Below are 22,097 nucleotides of genomic sequence, written 5' to 3'. Positions count from 1 at the left end.
CCTGTGCCTGTGGTAGTATCACTGTCTGCCACGCAACTCTAGCTCTGGTGTTGCGAGTGCCATCTGATCTTGCCCAAAGGAAGTTATGCACCAAGCATCTCAACTGTCCCATGCAACCCCTGTGAAAACACCAGCAAGAGGCTATGGCCAATAGGACTTGGTTAGCCACCAAGGCCCTGCCTACTAGAGAGAGGTTTTTTTTTTTTGGGGCAAGAAAATTACTTCATTAAGTACGAATGAAAACTGTGAGAGCAAGCTCAAATGCGGGATGCTAGAGAGAGTTTGGCTGAGCTCCAATAAAGAAGCTTGCGCCTCACGCTCTCAAGGACCGGGGATATCTGCTGCTTTGCGGAGATGTCAATGTCCACATAGCATCCCAAGTACCTCGTCGACTGGCCACTCGGGATCCACTTGAAGCCTACCAATGTGCCCCACCGAAGAATCTCCTGGGACTCCTCAATCACTGAAAGAAAACCGACTGATTTGCCCCAGTTGATCCTTGCCCCTGAGGCGATGCAACAAACCTCAAGAGCCCCCCTGACCGCATCCAGGCTCTCCTCCGAACCCTCCACATACAAGGTTGTATCATCTGCGAACCCCAAGTAATGTGAGCAATAGCCATCTTGGTTAGTCGTCTGTTAGTGCTCCTCCAGTTGAAATCCCAGACCTGTCACATACACAGTCACCACCACAACTTCCCTAGCTCACAAAGCTCTCTTTGTCAACACACATGATGTCTTCATGCACAGGTTTCAGCTTCTTGCTCACGCATGACCTCCCATCAACCACTGCGAGCCTCCCCAACCTCTCATCATTCCACCCCCAACTCTTCCAGAAGCCCCTCGTCAAATGCAGCCAAATGATCCTTCCAGCAAGCTTACGTCGTTCAGCTCCTAGCCGCCACGTCGCTATCTAGAAGCTTCCCTTCTTCCTCACGTAGCCACCTTGCATGTGCAGGATGCCTTCCCAATCAGTCCAGCCACCTCAGCCTAATTTGCCACCTCATCAGTGACATTTTACCACTCTCAAGACATTTCCCTGAAATCACATTAAATGCACATTTTGGACCTTTAGTCACACAATTCCCACACACATTAGCATGCACATTAAAGCTTGCATGCAACCCCGTACACACTTTTTTTTTTTTTTTGGGGAAAATCCAGTGCATTGTATTTATATTCTCATAAATTTACAAGATGGGAAGTCTCCAAAATGGAGAGTATCCCAAAGATCAGAAACATAAAAAGAAAAGCTCTATGCAAGAAGCATGTATATCACCCTCATGGCAGGCATCATATAAGGATTGCCGCAATGAGGCTCTGAAAGATTCATATGACTTGCGAATTTGGCGGCCCAAGTATGCCACATTATGCTCATTCCAGATTGTCCAAAGAGCCCAATATCTCACCCATGAGAGAAATAGTGAATATTGAGACAAAGACCTCATAAATCTGCCAAATAACCAAAAATGTTTCCCAAATCTGTGACTCGAGAAACGGAGCCGAAGATGATATGAAATTCTCCCAAGGAGGTTCTTAGAAGACGGGCAGTGCCAAAGCAAATGAGGGACAGTCTCTGAAGGAGCCTGACACCGTAGACATGTGGATGGTGCAATGTGACATTTGGCAAGTGTGATTCCCACTGACAATGTGCCGGTCATGCATCTCCAAAGAAAAAGTCTTTGTTTCAAAGGCATTTTACACCTCCATAATATTCGGAGATTCTTCCGCCACCATGAGAGGGGCTGCCTGATATGCCACAGAGTATTAGCATATTGCTGAATCCATGGAGCAGGCTGAAGAAGCTTATAGGCTTTGATGGAGGTCAAAACAGGTAGAGGAACAGGATGAGAGCATGTAGCAGAGGGGTGCAATTGCCAATCCATAAGCCTGTCTATGTCAGCCACAGGAGGAACAGGTAGAAAAGGATGTAAGAGATCTGCAATTTTCTTCCATATCGACCTATGATGCATTCCCAATGCATAGGAGGCAGTGGCCTGAGGAAAAGATAAGACATAGCCCTGATCATCTACCACATCATTGATGTATCTAATTCCCAATTTCATGAGATTATATGCCCGAACAGGTTCCTGTAAAGCAAGTGGAATGTCAAAGATGGCACTCCAATGAATACTTTCTTTCCTCATTGAGTTTGTCCCCGAGCGATTATCAGGAGCCCATTTGACCTTGGAAAGTACTTGTTTCCAGTCAAGTATCAGAGCAGTAGAGAAAGGGCAGCTAGGAATCTTCCCTACAAATCTCCCAATGACAGCCTCCCAATGATCAGTAGTCCAATGGTCATAAGCAGATGTCCTCACGTTGACACACATGGATGCTATCATACAAGTCCATGGCTGTTGTTGACGGAAAAAAGTATGGAGCATAGTTGCCTTCCTTGCAAGTACATGATATCTGATATTGAGAACATTATGTCCCCCATGCATCCTAGGAGAGCACACCATTTCCATCTTCATCAATCTCAATGCTTTCATAGCAGTTTTTGTCCTCCATAACAGCTCCATAGCTTGAGACATAAAGGCTGAAATATCTCTAGAGGACCAATGTAGCAAAGGCAAAAAGAACTGAACATAGGACATTACAATAGACTGTACTATTTTGAGCCTGACATGAAGTGGCCAAGTAGAAATTTTCCAATATTCCAGTTTATGTTGAAGTCTTTGGAAGATCCATTTTAACTGCTGCTTCCTGGTGATATGCCATCCTATAGGATATCCCAAATTCCTGACTACATCTTTGGAATGCACTACCTGACCTGGCCAGAGAATAGAATGCCAGTCACATTGTTTCAGGGGAAGCAATTTAGATTTGTCAAAGTTGACATGCAATCCCGCTGCTAATCCATACAGTGATAATGTGGTCATAAGCATGTGAACTTCCCAGGGAGAGTTCTGTGGCATAAAGAAGGAATCATCAGCATATGCCTGTGCCAAAAAAGATGCAGCCCCAGGGATTTTAAGACCAGTCATCTGTCCTGTGTTTGTAAGATGATCAAGATACATCAAGAGGGGATGGGTCGCAATGGCATAGAAGAGAGCACTAAGAGGGCAGCCCTGTCTAACTGATCTACAAAATGTCCATGACCGAGATAGATGACTCCCAAGAATGCACTGAGAGGTAGAGCCAGAATAAGGCCAATAAATTGCATTTGCTATCTTGGGACCAAAGCCCAACTTTGTCATGATTTGAGAGATAAAATCCCATTGAACAATGTCAAATGCCTTAGTGATATCTACCTGCAATATGAGCACATCTTGATGCGATCTTAGCATATTCAATTGCAGTCAATGCATTGGAGATATTGTCATGGAGTTGTCTTCGCAGCACAAACCCATACTGATGAGGATGAAGGCCTGCATTCAGTATCCCATGAAGCCTATACACAATCATTTTGGCAATGAGTTTGTAAACTACAGGCATAAAAGTAATAGGCCTCCAATCTGACATATGGTCACACAGATGTTTTTTTGGGCACAAGTTTGATTATGCCATGCTTCCAAAGGTGCGGCAAGTGATTTTCTTGCCCGGCAACATTGATAATTTGTAAGAGAACATCTTTCAAATCATCCCAAAAGGAAGTATAAAATTCCACCGGAAGACCATCCCAGCCAGGGGACTTGTATTTGCCAAGGTGGGACAATGCATTATCAAGTTCTGTGTCAGTAAAAGGTCTCTCGAATGTAAGAGCATCATCCATTTCCACTATCTCAGAAACATATTGAAGAAATTCAGTCCTCGCATCAATCATTTGATTTGATGGGGAGCCAACCCCGTACACACACATGAAAAACCCTTTGACATGGACACCATAACATATCAAATTCCTGTAACATGTAAGTGCACATTGACTCAGGAAAATATAAAAAAACCTTTCATGACTTAACTTTACATGACCCCAAAAACATTTCACTTGACCACACACTGGACACCCTTGCTCTGGAAGTCTGGTACAACCACATTGCATTTCATCATATCCCATGAAGTCCTTGCAAAACATACTTTATTATCTCAAAAAACTATACATTAGTCCATCATGCTTGTGAAAGAAAAATCCACAAATGCCAAAAGCCCACACCTACCCTAGATGTGTACAACTATGTGCCTACCCACAGCTATATACAGTGCTCAAAAACTTGATACAAATTTTGTCCTTTCATTTTGCCTATCCCCAAGTCTGCAGACATTCATGTTGTAGATAGAGGTATATAAGATTTGCATTTCTTCGAAGATATCCTCATCCATGAGGTCTTCCGGCTTATCTGGTTCCATTGCAGTATGTTCTCAGCCGCCCACACTCATGATCCTATGAAAGTATTTCTTTAGTCTGAAGCCATTGACTCTATTCTTATGCTGCTGACCATCCAAATCCTCAAGTTGATATGATCCATTTTTTAATTTCTTCGTCACACGAAAAGGTCCATCCCATTTGGTCACAAATTTCTTCTTGAAGGTAGAATCCAGACTACTGTTGTATCTCAAAACTAGATCACCCTCCCCGATTTTCTTATCCCTGAACTTCCTGTTTGCTCTCTTTTGATTGTCCTCTCGAATTAAAGCATAATGTTCCACCGCCTTTTGTCTGTCTAGTTGTGCTTCCTGCAAATCCAATAACCGGTTCTGGAAAGTAGAATTTGAATCCTCGTTTATCTTCATTAACATCTGTAATGCAGGAATTTGTACTTCCAAGGGTAATAGAGCTTCTTTCCTGTAAACAAGATGAAATGGTGAATGGATGAAACCCAAATAGCCAGAAGAACTTCTCAAACGGAACAGATGGTAATCTCGCTCGCAGGTGCTGTCGAAGCAGATCAAAAAACTCACGAGAGCACGGACAATGCCAAAACAAGTGAGGCACAGTCTCCGAAGAAGCATAACATCTATGGCAAAGTGCAGGAGCAATGTGTCAATGAGCTAATAGCTGTCGAGATGGAAACACTCCCAAAAGAACTCGCCAAAAGAAAACCTGTTGCCGAAGCGGTACTTTATAGGCCCAAAGTTGCTGTAATCTTTTCCTCCACCACTTGGCTGAGCGATGCATTCGCCAAACAAAATCCCCTCTCTCTGAAACCCAAGGTTGAGGCAAAAGGATTTTATACAATGCAAGTACAGTAATCTGAGATAGCCTCAAAGGACGAGAAGAGGACCCTGGAGAAGTCAAAGTCCAATCTTCCAGTCGGTCAGTTCCAAAGGAGGAATCGAACAAAGGGCGAAAGCATAGAAGTAATTTGTCGCCACAAAGGACGATAATGAGAGCCCAATCCATATGTAGTGGTTGCTAGAGAAAAGGGGAGCACAGTACCAGCATCATCTATAACATCAGCAACCGAGGTGATGCCTTTAAACGAGACAAAGTAGGAACGTCGAGATTCCTGTAAAGCCAAGGGAGGCTGAAAGACTTTCGACCAGTGAATGCTTTCAGCTCTCAAAGAATTCCCAGGCAAAGATTGCCGTCCATTGCATTCCAAATGAGAAAGAACATGCTTCCAGTCAAGAAGCAAGCGGGAGACAAAAGGGCATCCAAGCAAAGTGCCATAAGTGCAGCCAAAGAAGAAATCCCAATGATCGAGTTGCCAATGACCAAATGCAAAAATACTGATATGAGTGACCAGAGTCCTAATCATAAGAGCCCAAGGCTGATCACCTTGCATAAATTGCAGTAACATTTTTCCCCTGTGGGCAAGAATATGCACATGAATATCCGTGATGTTCAATCCACCATGCATCTTGGGAGAACAAATGTGATGCATCGAAAGCAGCCTGAGAATTTTTCTGCCATGTTTGGATCGCCAAAAGAGTTCCATAAAGACATACATGAAAGATGTAAGATCTGCCTTAGTGAACATGATCAATGGCAAGTAAAATTGAATATATGCCACAAGGATGGACTGTACTATTCGAAGACGAACGTGCAAAGGCCAGGTTGCCAGTTTCCAATACTCAAGCTTTTTCCAAAGCTTAGCCAAAACCCAATCAGTTTGTTGACGGCGAGTGAGTTCCCACCCCAAAGGGTAACCAAGATGACGAACAAACTGAGTGGGTGGAATGATATCCCCGGGCCATAATAGACTATGCCAGTCTTTGGAATGCAAAGGGAGCAGCTTAGACTTCTGAAAATTAACATGAAGACCAGCTGCCAAACCATAAATAGAGAGGGCCTGCATCAAGGCACCAAGATCATGGGGCGTATTATTCGGGGTAAAGAAAGAATCATCAGCATAAGCTTGAGCAACCATGTTGCGATTAGCATCCAATTCCAAGCCATGAAGTGATCTTGTAGCCACAAGATGACCAATATATTGCAGCATAGGATGAGTAGCAATGGCATACAATGATATTAGTACACACACCATTACATTTTTCATTCATCCCATTACATTGAGGGTAATAGGGACTTGCATATCTGTGTTTAATCTTCAGCTTACCACATAATAAGTCCATCAGTTCACTCCTGAAACCTGGACCTCTATTAGAAAGCAACTCCAGTGGCACACCAAATCTACAGAAAATACACAAATTCACATACAGATTTTGCATTGACAGCCCGTACTGCTCGTGCTTCAGCCCATCTCGTCAAATAATCAACAGCTGTCAGCATATAACAATTTCCCCTGGCTGTCATGGGTAGAGGACCGATGGCATCTATTCCCCATTTCTCGAAAATATTATAAGCAAGGATGATATTTCTGAGTTCTGGATGTAAGATCCTCTTACTCATTTGCTGACACTGTAGGCATGACCTGCACCAATATCTTATGTCTCTCTGGAGGGATGGCCACACATATCCTTCTGTAAGTATTTTCCTCAGCATGATTTGGAAAGCAAAATGTCCTCCACATACTCCCTCATGATTAGCTTGTAGGATATGAAAAATCTCCTCATGCCAGGGAATTCTTCTGAGCACCAGATCAGCCCCTTTCATGTAAAGAACATCATCTATCAGACAATAAGAAGTACAGCTTTTAATAAATCTGTATTTTCTTTGTTTCGAAACTTCTTTAGGCACTTTACCAGTTAACAGGAAGCTTTCCTCACAAGCGAATGTCTCCCTTCCTTTGTATAAGGGCTCCTGCACTCCTACTGCATCAACATAAGCTGCTGTAATTTCCTTCACAGCATCATGTGCATTTCAATTCTTGCCTCTTCCAATATGGTGGAGTGTCCAGGCATCCAATTGATTTAATAGTTTCTTCACCGTGCCTATCCATCTCTTCAAATGAACATGCTTAACCTTCCAGACACCTAAAATTTGCTTCACAACCAACAGAGCATCTCCCTTAATCATGAGTCTCTTAATCCCCAGATTAATGCATACTTTCAAACCTTCGAAGAGGGCTGCATATTCAGCTTCATTATTACTGCTGGCTTCGAGCTGAATTCCCATTTTCCGAATCTCCTTTCCTCCAAGATCATAAATGACAATTCCTCCTGTACTTTTATTTAAACTTTTTTTGTAAGATCCATCAAAGTGTAAAACAAATGCATCCTCTAGTACTTTTTCTTCATTCATGTCAGTGTTCTTCTCCATATCTTCAACTAAAATAGGTCCTTCCTTATAGGTGAGCAGATCAGCCAAGGAAGCTCTGGTAGAGTTCTCAACCAAGAAGGTAAAAGAGTACTCCTGTAACTCTACTATCCATTTAATCATGCTCCTGGAGATGTTTGTACTATTTAACATATGAGGTAGTAGTGAACATGAGGTGAGAACCACAAAAGGCCTGGACAATAGATAAGACCGAAATCTCCTACAGGCATACAAGAGGCTAGCCAGGACCAATTCAGCCACTGAATACTTCCTTTCTACTTCACTCTTCACCTTGCTGGCATAATAGACTGGCCTCATATATCTGGAACCCTCTCCCTGCTGCAAAAGAATAGCACCAATAGCATGTGGTCCCACAGATGGATTCACATAAAAAGTCCTGGAATGGCTTTACACTTGAAATATGAGTCAAGGATTCCTTAACTACCTCAAACACCTCTTCACTCTCTGTCGTCCATTTCAGAGGCTCAGATTTTACCACCTGCTGAAGAGGATACAAAATCTGAGATAACATATGAATAAATGGAGGAGCTTGGAGTAGATGGGCTCTAGGTGCTTCAAGTTGACAAACTTTATGGCACAATTGACTCTGGCTGGAGGTTCGTAACAAACTCTATGGCAGTTGCATATGTCATCTCTCTCACCCATCCTCTTCGTATTACCATTCAGACACATTACAAAATGTTGATGTCAATGAAACATCTCCTATGAAGTTTGCTTTTGTGGATATATCAAAATGCAAATTGTACCATGGGGTTTTGTAATGATATATCACTCTAAATGCCAGAGTTGTAATGCGTATGAGTTTAAATCTTCATAATCAAGCCAAAACACCAAATTCTCAAGAGTCAACTAGGACACCAAATTCAATGTTATTTTCATTGTGATTTAGGTTTTGCCATCCAACATGTTTACTAAGCGTGCAAAATTAAACCCCTCAAGGCTTGTTGCATACCAAACCTTCCTGGTGTACACGTTTAAGAAGTCATACATAAAAGATGTGCAACACCTCTATTTGATGAAGACTAAATCCTTTACTGAATGACAAACCAAAATGTTTTAGTATATTTTATGCTTTTAAACTATAGAGATGTTGAGCATCTCTGTTTGAAAAGGAAAAAACTGGCTGAACTAGTACATCTTCTTTTTTCCAAAGAATGAATGAAGTACATTTAAGAAGCCTCACTTGATCAATATTAATAGTGATGATTAGCATCTCTATTTTGATAAGTAACATATAAATTGACTTATATTTGTACTTTTCCCTTCCACTAAGAATGAAAAAGCTAGCTTTTTGGCCTCTTTTAGTAATCATAAGTAGGAACATTCCCCTAGCCTAATCTTTTTCCTCTGAGCTTGGAGTAGATGGGCTCCAGGTGCTTCATGTTGACAAACTTTATGGCACATTTGAATCTGGCTGGAGGTTCGTAACAAACTCTATGGCAGTTGCTTGAGGTGCTTCTACTAGCTGGAGGTTCAGAGTGACGCAGAGGCTTCTGAGCGACAGAAAGTATGCACCGTGTGCTTCTTGGTTTCGTGGGGAAGGCGTCACTACTACACAAGCTGAAGGACCTTGAAGAGGCGTGAGCTCCATGAGCTCTATGAGCATGAGAGAAGTCGTGAAGGTGGAGAAGACTAGCGTGGAGAGCACTGGCTATTGCTCTTATTGGGAGCTGTTGGATTTGAGGAGGATGACTATGCAGGCAGTTTGCTTTGGAAGGAGCTATATGGCTGTGGCGTCATTTCTGCTGGCTGGATGTCCTTGGACGGAGGTTGTGTGTGAGTAAGAGGGTGCTGCAATGTGCGCACGGGTTGGCTAGTTGTGGTGTGAGCACTCAGTTGCTTCAAAGCTGGAAATAGTGAGGCCTTTGGCCACAGGCGGGTGCCGGGTGTTGCTGCAGAGGCCTCAACTGATAGAATCTCCAGAGATTGCGGGCTGCATCATTGCTAGTGCTCGATGATGATCTTGGGAAAGATATGATAAGATTAGCTTGTGGGTTGATATCTTGAAGAGTCACGAAGATAGCCTTCATGTGGACTGTGGGTTCTTAGTATTCTGAGGCTGACTGTTTTCTGAGTTTTGGGGGGGAGTTCAATTCTAAGTTCAGTCTGTTTCGGGCTGTGTAGCCTGTCGTCTCTCTTTGAGTCTGTGTGATCCATGTCTAATCAGTTTTTTGTGGGGGTTTGTCTCGGTGCCTAATACAAAGAAACCTGCTTTGAAATCTGGTTCATAAGCTCATCATCTACGAGCCTACATTGTAGCTGATCCCTATGAAGTCTCAGCTATCTGATGTGGTGAAGCACATAATTCCTGGTTGTCTTTTTTTTTCCCCTTATCAACGTGAGTGGAAGAAGCTACGTTTGGAGCAAAATGGCGGGCATAGGAGTAGCGTGAGCAGCAGATCTAGTGCTGCATGGGAAGCAGGAGCATCGTGGGCAGCGTGGAGCAGCAAGAGCTGCGTGGGCAGCAGCAGCAGTAGCGTGGATAGAAATACGGCAGGTACGAGCTGTTGTACAGACAGATGTACGACAGGTACAAGCTATTGTACAATGCTGATGCTGAGGCTAAAGGAGCAGCCGATGATGAGGCATAGGTAGAAGGAGAGGAGCTCAGGGTGGAGAGGCAAAGGAAGAAGAGGGAGTACGCAAGGAAGGAGAGGAGGAGAGAGTGGAACTAGAGTGGAAGGAGCTAGCCTCTCAGTAGGTCTGAGATGGGCTTCAAGGCCTCCACATTCCTTGAGGAAAGCTAGCTTTGATACCATATGAAGAGACCTAGTAGCTAGCTAGGAACGGAATGGAAATATGGAAAGCATAATGAAAGGCAAAATGGAAAGGGAAATGAAAGAACAAGTGCTAGGAACCAAAATATTCACATGATATAAAGCTTGATGTTGACTTTTGTGATAAGCAATAGACAAGTACAACACTATATAGTGTGCCACTAGACTCTAGAAAGTCACAATGTCTATGGGATATCTCCCAATATGGCATGTGGCATGTCTAGGACTCACTAGACTATAAAACCACACCTAGACTACCTAGAACACTCATTTTTTGACTCACTTCGGCTTCATATTCCAACATCTCCAAACTCTAGCAGCAATCTGAAACTTCCCAAATTACTTACTGTAAACTCAAAGAAAAGAAGATCCCACTGAAGAAACTGCTCCTCATAAAGTTTCTTCAGTGCCAAGAGCAGTGTCCCCAATAAAGTTCTTCAATGCCAAGAGCAATGTCCCCTTCAGTAGACCCTCCAAGTGCCGAGAGGGATATCCTCCAAATGAGGTCCACATACCATACATAAGAAAAGTAACACTGCTCAACAAAGCCCAGAACTCTGACTGGCTCAAAGTGCGCATCAAATACCATATCATCCAGGGATCTGATCAACCTCCCTCCACACTGCACAGTCCTCTCCAATGTCCCATAAGAGACCTATAACCTGAAGGAACACCTGTTCTTGCAAAAGCACTTGTCTATCTCATATGTTTATGCTGTCCCCCATCTATAGAGGCCCACTCTAGAGGGACAGCTGCAACTATCTTAGCAATCCTCCTACTATTGCCTCTATGGTTACTAGTCAGCTGAAGTCTATGATCTTCAAAGAGATCCTTGAAAAACCTTCCAAGAATCCAAAGAAGAATACCTCCCTCCCACCTGGACCACTGCATGTATCCTGAAGCACCAAGAGGTCTACCAATCTCATCCAAAATAGAATTATTCCATATAACTAGCTGGCTGCAGAAATAAAAATCCACCGAGTGCTGTCCATCCAATCAATGCTGGAAGAGGGAGTGCAAGGCTGCCTGCAATGAAGAAATACATCTTTCCAAGGCTCCTGACCCAGCACATGTCCCCTGACCACAAGCTTGCAAAGCAAAGCTCTATACTGAAATTCAAGATTGAGGGGGGATTTTGACAATTTGTCCTAAGTATATCCGAATTTCTGTGTTTTAATGTGTTATACAACAAATACTAAGTCTTGCAATTACTATTTAACTTTCCGAATATGCTCTTTATGGCTAAGAATCTCACAGACGTTACTAATGCTCAAGCATTAAGAGTCAATTAAAAAACACACCATTGTTGGACCCATTTTATGGCAACGATGTATACCTTGGACTTACAAATTCATGTAGCAGGGAAAGCCAAGACTATATTGTTGTCAGAAAGACTTGTGCACTTTAACTACTATATTCCTTGTTCCAAAGAAATCTGTCTTTAACTTGCTTGTGACACAATACTGCTATGACCATGGAATGAACAGAAAAAAACAAAAATAAACTCCCGTAGCAGTAGGCAAAGGCTGCACAAGCACCTGGAGGGAGACTGCCTGAGCTTCTGCATCAGCACGTGCATTCAAATCATCAGTTAAACTTGAAATTTTGGACTGCAGTGCAGAGCGCTCTGCCTCAAACTCTTGCATGCTCTTCTGTAGTGCCTGTTCCAACTCCTTTTTGTCTTTCTCCAAAGCCGATGCCCTGCAAGAATTCAGCAGGTTGTTTGGACTGAAAACAGGATGCAGGAACAGTGACAAAATCTGCATGAGAAAAAAACTTGCTATCCAAAAATTTATGTATACACACATGCGCATATGTGCAGACGTTCCTGTAAGACCCTTCAGTCTCATTTGTATGCTTATTGCACACAAATCTTGCACCATAAAGATCAATAGATTCAAATTGTTGATCTGGTTAGTTTGTACAATATTAGAGACAAACATAGTCCTGGTCTCTTGGATCTTGCATAGATTTAGAGCAGACTCTTGTTGTTTCAATTCATGAATGTCCAAGCAGCTAGAAAGGTATGCACGTGATGGTATAAGTGAAAAATGCATAATGACCAGACATAAAGAAAGTCAGCACAGCAACAGAATGAATGAAGCGATAAGAGAAAAATGTAGAGAAACTTTAACATAAGAGTCTTTAGGAGGACGCTCCAGGGATAAGCTATTGCATGATATTGTGTACAGTCAAAACCAGTTTACATCAAATGTTTTGTACTATATCTTTTGATTAACAGTACTAGGAATTCATTTTTTTCATCAGAAGTAAAGGTCGAGAAGGACTACAGTTCTAACTCAAAAATACCTTTGAGCCAAACGGCGTTGAAGCTCCAGTGTTTGCTCCATGTCCTCATGCAATGCATTTAATTCCCGTTCTGCTCTTTCGACATTTTCATGATTTTGCTTCATGTAAAGCTCCAGTCTGCCTTCAATTGAGCATAGTCGCAACATTGTTATATGTAGTGTCTTCCAAGTAGGAAAATATGTTTCCTTCCAAAGAATACTTTTTGCACAGCCACTGAATGTATACATTTGTCTTTGACTGATCTTAGTTGAGAAGATGTGTTATAGCTGACATACCTTTCACGAAGCTGTTGGTTGATGCTTTGTAATCGTTGTTCCCCATCAATATGGGCTTCAAGGTCTAGCTGCAATGCAGCAACCTGACGACGCAAAGTTGCCGCGTCTGACGCCGGGGGTACCATCAGCCCTTCGGCCCTTAATCGGGGACCTATTCTCAAAATTGAATGATTGTTCGTACTAGGGCCAGTAACAGAACCATTATTGGCTGCTTTATGACTACTACTGGAATTACTTCTTTTACCAGCAATTCCTTCTTCATCCGTTTTGGTTGTTGCTGACTTAAATGCAACTGTTTTGGCCGTCCCTGGGCTGCCACTAGCTAAAGGAAAAGCACTTTTGTGGGGTTTTGCTGTCATGACTGTACCGGAAGGTTCTCCCATCTGCTTTCCCAAACTGTGACAAACTCCAGACTGCTGCTCGTGGAATTACAGATAGGTCAGAAATTTTGCAAGTGCAAATAGAAAGGATGAAGTTAAAATTAAATTGCATGACTAAAATTTACTCCAAATGTGTTTCAGAACATATAGAATGATGCAATATAACCTTCCTGTTTTCGCAAATAGTATGCCAGAAGTTATATCCGAGTGAAAGATTTAAAAAGATCTGCATGTGACACATCTCCAATCACATATCACTGTCACAAGCATGGGTGAGATTGCCCTCTAGACGTTTACATTGCAACATCATAGCTTCCTCATAGAGCTAAGGGAATGTACAATGCTTCTCTATAATCTCTTGACACAGGCTGATTCCAAGCTGATCACCATGGGCTGTGGGCTGAACCTGATGAAGTGTACGTGATTGTCTTGTTGTGCGATTCATGGGCTTGTGAGCAGAATTGGGGAATTCTTCATTTGACATCGCACACATGGGAACAAGCTGATAGTGCAAGTGTTGGTGGTGACAGTTTTTTGTTAACGAGATGAGGAGAGGGAATGCTTAGTCTTGTGCAGCTGATTTGTGGGAGGAGATAAGCCTGAATCTGATTATAGTTTGATGTTTGAATAGATTCGAAGAGAAGCTTCCTCATGTTGATGTGAGCTGTGGGTTTAAGGCATCATGTTGCTGATTTTTTTCTGAGCTGTTAAGAGAAGTTCATGTGAGAGATTTCGGCCTGAAGCTGCCTTTTCCATGGGCATTGTGGTTCGTGGTTTCTATGTGTGTGTGTCGAGTCAGTTCGTGGATCATCTTTCGACTCGTGCCATGGATATTTGCTCTGGATGTTGTGCTCATCCTTCGACTACAAGAGTCCTCTACACTGCTATCTGATCCCGTTGGAGACCCGGCTTCAGTTTGCCTCTTAGACGCAGTTAAAAAATGAATGATGATTTTATCTCTTGAGCTTGGGCCAAATATACTAGGTGTTTTCTTTGATGGTTTTCTCATAGAGGTTGTGCTATCCCTGGTTCATGGTGATTATTGGTCTCTGCTTTTGCGTGTGATGCTTCCTGAAGAAGAAGATCTTCCTGAGTGTATCCATCATGTGGAGTTTTGTGATGAAGATGATTGCAACTGAGTGGGTGTTTGTATTACCCGAGTGTGGGGCTGGTCTTTGAGTGCTTGGTTGTGTGCTTCTGCCTTCTCATATTTTCACCCATCAATGTGAGCTCAAGATTAGGCGCTCGTAGAAAGCATTGAAGCATATGAGAGATTATGCTAAAGAGATTGATAAAGCAGTCCCGATCCAAACTGTTTCTCCCAGCCAACCTTGCTGAAGCATGAGAGCTGACATAGAAAATTCAAATTAAACATCCGTGAACAGTGCCTTCTCCTCTCTCACTAGCTTCAACAAGCCCCATCTCCCTAGATGGATCTAGATGCCACATGTCATCTTTATAGGGCCTTACTAATGCAACATTTCACCCCTCTCTTGGGATGCTTTGATTTCCTTTGCCCCTAGGCACATTTCTTGCATTAGACCCTTAGCCTTAGATCCACCTAGTCTGGTGCTATCAACCCTCAACCTAGAACCTTGACATTAATTCCCTCCCGATCATTTACATGAAGCGCAAACAAATAATTACAAACATAGATCCTTTAAGGGAAATGTCGACTGATTCTTCCGAGGTCATGCTACCTTAGCTAGAGCGTAACATTCCTTCCCTCTTTAGACATCAGCGTCCTAGTCTGGGAACACTCTCCGCAAGTGGTACACGGATTCCCAGGTAGCTTCGGATAGAGGCTGACCATGCCATGCAACCAACACCGTGGGTATCTTTCGATTTTGTATTTGCATTGTTCCTCGGTCCAGGATTCTTGTTGGTTTGCGCCTTGTATTATCCTCTATCTCCTGAAACAAAACCACACCTTCGATTAGTGAGTCACCTATATGTAAAAATTTCTTTAAGCACGAAACATGAAAAACCGGGTGCACCTTACACCCCTGTGGCAATTCTAATTTATAGGCTACCTTGCCTATTCTCTTTAGAATTAACCATGGCCCACAGTATCGAGGTGATAACTTAGCACACTCTCTTGAAGTTAACGACTTCGAGTGCGAAGGAACTCTGAGAAAAACTTTTTCTCCTTCCTTAAATACTCTCATAGACCAGTTTTCATCCGCATACACCTTGGCTCTATCCATAGCCTGGCGGATATTAGCTCTCGCAAGTGCTAGCATCTCCCGCATCTGAACCACAAAGTTCGCGGCACTAGGCACTTTCTGAGGTACTCCAACTATAGTTGGATTTGCTGGTCTCAATGACACATATGCCCTCAGCATATCCTCTAAAGTCTGGTTGACTCTCTCCGTCTGACCATCTATCTCAGGATGATCCCCACTACTCATTCCCAACTCAGTCCTCAGTGTCTCAAATACCGTTGTCCAAAAATGACAGGTAAATCTGACATCTCTGTCTGACACTATGGATCTAGGCAATCCATTCAGACGAAATATATGTCTAATGAACAAATCCGCCACTTGCGGGGCACTAACAGACTCTCTAGTCGGATTGAAGTGAGCCATCTTGGTTAGACGATCAACCACCACAAGGATAGAATCATACCCTCCTTGGGTCGTAGATAGCCCTACAATAAAGTCCATGGAAATGCTCTCCCACTTACTTAGTGGTACTTCCAAGGGCTGTAAAAGTCCGGGTGGCTTCACCCGCTCGGCCTTACTTACCTGACACAAAAAACACCGTGTCACATATTCATGAATATGCTTTTTCATCTTTGGCCAAAAGAAATCTCGCTTCACGAGATCATATGTCTTCTCAACCCCTGGATGTCCAGCACATGGGCTATCATGGCACTGTCGAATGACTCTCTGCCTGAGATCATTCTGACTAGGTACTACTACCTTGCCATTTCTTTTCAGCATACCATCTCTTATGGTATATCTTGCATAAGTTTGGTCTTTTCTGGATGCCAGGTCATCCTTTTCATTTTCCCCGGGTCTAAACACATGAGCTTTAGGCCATAAGCTCTGGACAAACTCGTCCACTTTTTGAGTTTCTCTGATCTTGGTCATTAGAGCACTCTCTAATACCGTAAAACTCATATTGTGCATAATGCGAGACAACGCATCAACAACCTTATTATCCTTTCCTCTTCGGTACCGAATCGTCAAATTAAACTCCTGCATGAGCTCTGCCCACCTAGCTTGGCGGCCCCTCAAGTCAGGCTGTTTACAAAAATGTTTCAGAGTATCATGATCCACATCCACATAAAACTCTGAACCATACAAATAATGCCTCCATGTTTTCAAAGCATGGATAACAGAATACAACTCCAATTCATGAGTTGGCCAATTCCTCTGAGAGGGAGAAAGCTTCTTGCTTTCAAAGGCTACTGGCCTTCCCTCTTGAAGGAGAACTGCTCCTACCGTAATGTCACTTGCATCGGTTTCCAGGAACAACAGTTTCTGGGGATCAACTATTTTTAACACCGGTCCTGTGACCACAGCTTGTTTTATGGTGTTAAAACTTTCTTGTTGATTCTATCCCCATATAAAAGGTACTTTATCTGAGGTCAGATCAGTCAATGGAGATACTATTTTGGAATATCCTTTGATATGCCTTCTATAAAATTAGACAAACCCCAAGAATGATCGCAACGCGGTCAGACTTTGAGGGATTGGCCAAGTCAGTATTGCAGCCACTTTCTTTGGATCCATTTCTACCCCCTCTGGAGTAATTATAAATCCTAAATATTCAAGCCTAACCATACACAGTATAGTCTTCTTTTTATTTACATAAAGACTGGCTTTCCTCAAAGTATTGAACACTATTCTCAGGTGTTCACGAGGCTCAGTAATACTTTTACTGAACACTAGAATATCATCAATAAAATGTACTACAAACTTTCCGATATACGGACGTAGTAAATCGTTCAAAAGCATGACGAATGTCGCTGGAGCATTGGTAAGTCCGAAGGGCATTACCAAAAACTCATAATGACCAAACCTGCTTTTGAAAGCGGTTTTATGCACATCCTCGGCTCTAATCCGGATCTAATGGTAGCCACACTTAAGATCTATCTTGCTGAAAATCACGGCTCTATGTAATGCATCTAGCAAATCATCAATTTGAGCCATCGGATACCTGTGCTTAACAATGATATTATTCAATGCTCTGTAATCTATACAGAGGCGAAACGTATCATCCGTTTTCTTCTTTAATATCACTGGCAAAGCAAAAGGTGAGAAACTTGGTTGAATCTGGCCCAACTTGAGGTATTCTTCCAGTTGTCTATGCACCTCCGCCTCTTCAAAAAAACTCATTCTATAGGGAGGTCTATTTACAGGCTCTGCCCCCGGGTTCAGTTCAATCTTATGTTGAACATTCCGCTCTGGAGATAACCCATACGGTAATTCATCCCTAAAACATTCAGAGAACTCCTCTGTTATAAGATTAGCCAGCTTGGCCATCTCACCATTTTGCGTAACATCAGTGCTAGCCAAAGAATCATCAATTGGCTCTACCGATGCTGTGCAAAGGAATAAAAACTCTTCTTGAGATTTTCGGATTTCCATCACGGAAACGATCCCTGAGGTATATCTTTTTCACCTCGCAAGACATAAAGCACATCATTCATCTTGAATTGATATACGTGCTTTTTCCAATCAATGGCTGGATTCTTCCTAGAATGCCACACCATACCCAGGGCTATATCTGCATGAGCAAGCTTGGTCATTTCAAAATTAGGCTTCTCAGCATAGTCCTGAATACGAAGCTCCAACTGGGTAACCCTTTGGTCCCATACTTCAATTGAACTTCCATCTGCCATCCTGACTGTATACGCATAGTCAGATGGACTTGTCTTTAACTTCAACCTCTTCACGAGCTTGGAGTTAATCACATTGTGAGTTGACGCTGAGTCAAACAACACAATGACATCATGATTGGCCACTTGCCCTTTCATTTTAATTAACTCCGTATCATTAAAGGTTGTATACCCCATTGTTGCGGGCTTAGATAGGATGTTATCAGGTACACTCGTTACTAGCTTAGCAACAGACACACATAACAAACAAGGTACTGACCTCTGAGAAGATCCCGCTAGCTGAATCTGCATCTCTTCTGCCCTGGCACTTTCCTCCATTTCCACGTCGCATTCTGAGACTACTGTCTCAGCCATCCGACGATCCTTATTACGTGGACAATCCTTCCACTGATGAGGCTGAAGGCAACCAAAACATAAGCCTTCTCTCCTCGCCTTTTCTCTTTGCTCTGGGTTTAAGGGAGACTTAGACCCAGCCCGGGCTGCCATTGGGATTACTTTCCTCTTCACTCCAATGGTGGTACTTGGTTTAGGAGTTTCAGCTGGTTTCGCCTGCTTGGCTTGACCACTCGGCTGAGAACCACTCCCTTTACTAATCGATTTCTTCTTAAACCCAGATTTCTTCGGATACCCATACTGGGTTCCGACCTGTGCAAACCCACTTGGCTTGCTGCCCTTGGCTATTGCATCATCTAACGTGTTCGCGTACTTAGCCCGAACTTCCATTTTTATCCGATCATTCAATCCAAATATGAAATCTTTCACTTGGATTGATTGAGGCAGGGGTTCATCGACCTTCATTACGCTCTCTCGAAACTCATCAGTGTATTCTGCCACTGACAAATTTCTCTGACGAAGGTTCCTATATTGATCCCAAGCTTGGGATGCTTCGTCAGGAGGTAAGAAGTGTTTCCTGAATTCTCTTTTAAACCCCTCCCAGGTAGTGGATGCTATACCATCTTTTTGTTGCTTAATCCACCACCAATCCGCTGCCTCACTAAACATGTGGGTGGCCTCGTGGATCTTCTTGATGTCATTTCTGATTTCACAAATGGCAAACGCCTCGTCCCATTTGCATAACCGAGTCTCAATGACATCAGAACTACGGTCGTTCATCCGACCAGAACACTTTTTCGACCTGTAATTGGCAATATTTGGTACTTCAGCCTTTCTAGGCTCGACCGTATGGACACTAGACTCCGGTTCCATTGGAGCCTTTCCTTTCTCCTCTCGAGAAGGTCTGGCAGACATACTATGTATTGCTCTTCTAAGTTCAGAATGCCCTGCATTTGTCTATAACTGTTGCGCTAATAATTACTGCAAGTCATCCTCAAGTAATGCAATCCTGCCAGATAAGGTGTGAGCTCCTGGGCGCGACACTTGCTGGGTCGGCCGGACTCCTGACTCACTAGGGTCCCTCCTGGAAGCCCCTTCTTCTGCTTCCATTCAGGTCAATGGGTGTTTTGCTTCTTCTTCTTTTTTTTAAAATAAAAAATAAAAAATTTTATAAACACCGCTAGAACACTGTATTTACAAACTAACACAATTCAGTGTACTGACACTCTGACACAATTCCCTATACTAGGGAATACCTGCAATCCCACATGCACACTGACCAGGCATTTGACACATGCATAACCCAAATAGCGCTTTTCCCTATACTAGGGAAATTCCTGCAAACTAACTCTGACTGAAGCACACACGCATAGTCTCAAGCATAATCTGTCCCTGGTACAGCATTAAACCTTCATGCAGACTTATCACTTACGAGATCTTGTTCATGTAAGCGGAGCATCAACGAAACTAATCAGGAAAAAAAAATACAGAGTTGGCAGAAGCTCCCTGGTTGATCGCTCCTACCAAGTGAACCAGACTTTCTCTATTTTCGAGCAGCGCTCCACCATGCGTCACGCCAGGCTGCACCTTGGAGATACCAGTAATCACATGTCGTGTTGCAAGCCTCCCCGTTCACGAGCCACTTGCGTGCGTCAGTCTACCAAATGAATCGGTCCTTTCTCTGTGGTTCGTCAGGTCAGCCCGTCGCGTGGAGGTCACGAGCCCACAAGCTGTCTGCATGGCCTTGGACGAACCAGATAGGTGGTTCGTCAACCTATCGTCTATCTTCACTAGCACCCCCCAGATCCCGTGCGTCGCCCAATCCATGTATCACTTTGAAAGTCTCCCGCAATACGAGCCTTCATTCCGTCGTAGACCACGGGCAGCAACACCTATCTACGTCAACCTGCCTTACGGAATCCCTCGCTCCAGCAACGGCCCAGAAATAGCCACCATGCTGTTCGCTACCAAGTTACGCTGCAAGAGTTAGCTGCTCACTCTCTCTTCACATCCCGTCCAATCCACGTCGCAGGTCGTTCACGAGTAGCCTATGCTTCTCTATTCGTTTCATTGTAGATCACAAACCCCCTCTCATCCTCTAGCCCAAGCTCTGATACCAATTGTTATCTACCTTCTCTTCTTCCTACTGCAAATCACGGGAATAGCACCATATCTTTCCTCCCATCCAACCTTGCTGAAGCATGAGAGCTGACAGATAAAATTCAAATTAAACATCCGTGAACAGTGCCTTCTCCTCTCTCACTAGCTTCAACAAGCCCCATCTCCCTAGATGGATCTAGATGCCACATGTCATCTTTATAGGGCCTTACTAATGCAACATTTCACCCCTCTCTTGGGATGCTTTGATTTCCTTTGTCCCTAGGCACATTTCTTGCATTAGACCCTTGGCCTTAGATCCACCTAGTCTGGTGCTATCAACCCTCACCTAGGACCTTGACATTAATTCCCTCCCAATCATTTACATGAAGCGTAAACAAATAATTATAAACATAGATCCTTTAAGGGAAATGTCAACTGATTCTTCCGAGGTCATGCTACCTCGGCTAGAGCGTAACACCTATACTGTTGCGCACTGCTAGTTGGACATTTCGTTGGATGTGCTGGAGAGGTTTGACTTTGTCAAAATCCTTTGTTGCGGGAGCCTTCAACAACCGGCCGTTCGATCAGAAGAGCTAGAGTTGAGCAAGACTCTTCACCACGCAGCTTGTGCTACTCTCCAAGTGCAAGTGCTTCAACAGCGTGGCATATCCCAAGATGTATGAGAGGGTTGTGAGTCACACACTAGCATCTACACTGCCCCGGCTTCAAGTTAGCTAAAGCCTCGGACTCCAAACTTAGATGAAGAAAGCTATCGATTGCTGAAGGCTAACTTGAAGCCAAAATGTCAAGGAAGGAGCAGCCAGTCATGGGGAGCTTGGAAGTTGGAAGCCAAAACAATGACGACTAAGGAGTTGAGCAGCCGGTCGGTAGCCTATCGAGTCGGCCATTTGTTTTATTTGACCTTCCAGCCTCGGCCACTTGCTTAGTCAAGTCTCCATGTGATTTGCCTAACGACTCTCTCGCTTCTTTCCACAAGCTAGTGCATACTTTCAACTTTGGTCTCCAGCAAGAATTGATCGCTTGAGCGTTCAACTCTTCCCCAAGCTTCAAGAGTCAATCGCTTCAAAGTTCCGCGTTGAATCTCAAGAGTCAATCGCTTAAAAGTTCAACCTTCAATCATTTTAGGTGCTTTGCTCGAGGTCACGCATCACAACTAGTGTCATTGCTCTCAAAATTTACTTCTGAGGGTGCTAAAGAGATCGTCCAACTACGAGGGGTCTTACTTCCATCTTCTGTAGTTGAATTACAAGAGCTTCCGGGGATTGGTAAATACACAGCTGGGGCCATTGCATCAATAGCTTTTAATCAGGATTTCGGACAAGCTGCAGCCTACAATGCCCGTTACACCAACTACCAGTGCCACATTCATCATTCCATCCTGCATTCCAGGCTGTTGGAAACAGATTTATTAAGTTAGAAAACCAGCATTGGGGGAGACCAAGTAGGACGCTTTTGCCCTCTCTTGTGTGCATCATTTACGGTCCTCTTTTGC

At 43.4% G+C, this 22,097-nt stretch overlaps 1 protein-coding gene across 1 annotated transcript in view; it reads right to left on the bottom strand.

The window, feature by feature from the left end:
* LOC147884725 (uncharacterized) overlaps window positions 1-13,281 on the bottom strand; it is a 134,713-nt gene extending 121,432 nt beyond the window's left edge. The window contains exons 1-3 of the mRNA XM_087397210.1: window positions 12,923-13,281; window positions 12,648-12,764; window positions 11,876-12,038 (exon numbers count right to left, since the gene is read on the bottom strand). Of these exons, the coding sequence (XP_087253336.1) occupies window positions 11,876-12,038; window positions 12,648-12,764; window positions 12,923-13,281 (639 nt within the window). The remainder of the gene's footprint in view (window positions 1-11,875; window positions 12,039-12,647; window positions 12,765-12,922) is intronic.
* Window positions 13,282-22,097: the final 8,816 nt, after the last annotated feature.

Source organism: Dipteris shenzhenensis, chromosome 26 (assembly GCF_047967505.1).
Source record: "Dipteris shenzhenensis isolate YYH24624 ecotype China chromosome 26, Dip_SZ_1.0, whole genome shotgun sequence".
Classification (NCBI taxonomy): Eukaryota; Viridiplantae; Streptophyta; class Polypodiopsida; order Gleicheniales; family Dipteridaceae; genus Dipteris; species Dipteris shenzhenensis.
This window is presented reverse-complemented; position numbering and strand designations above follow the sequence as displayed.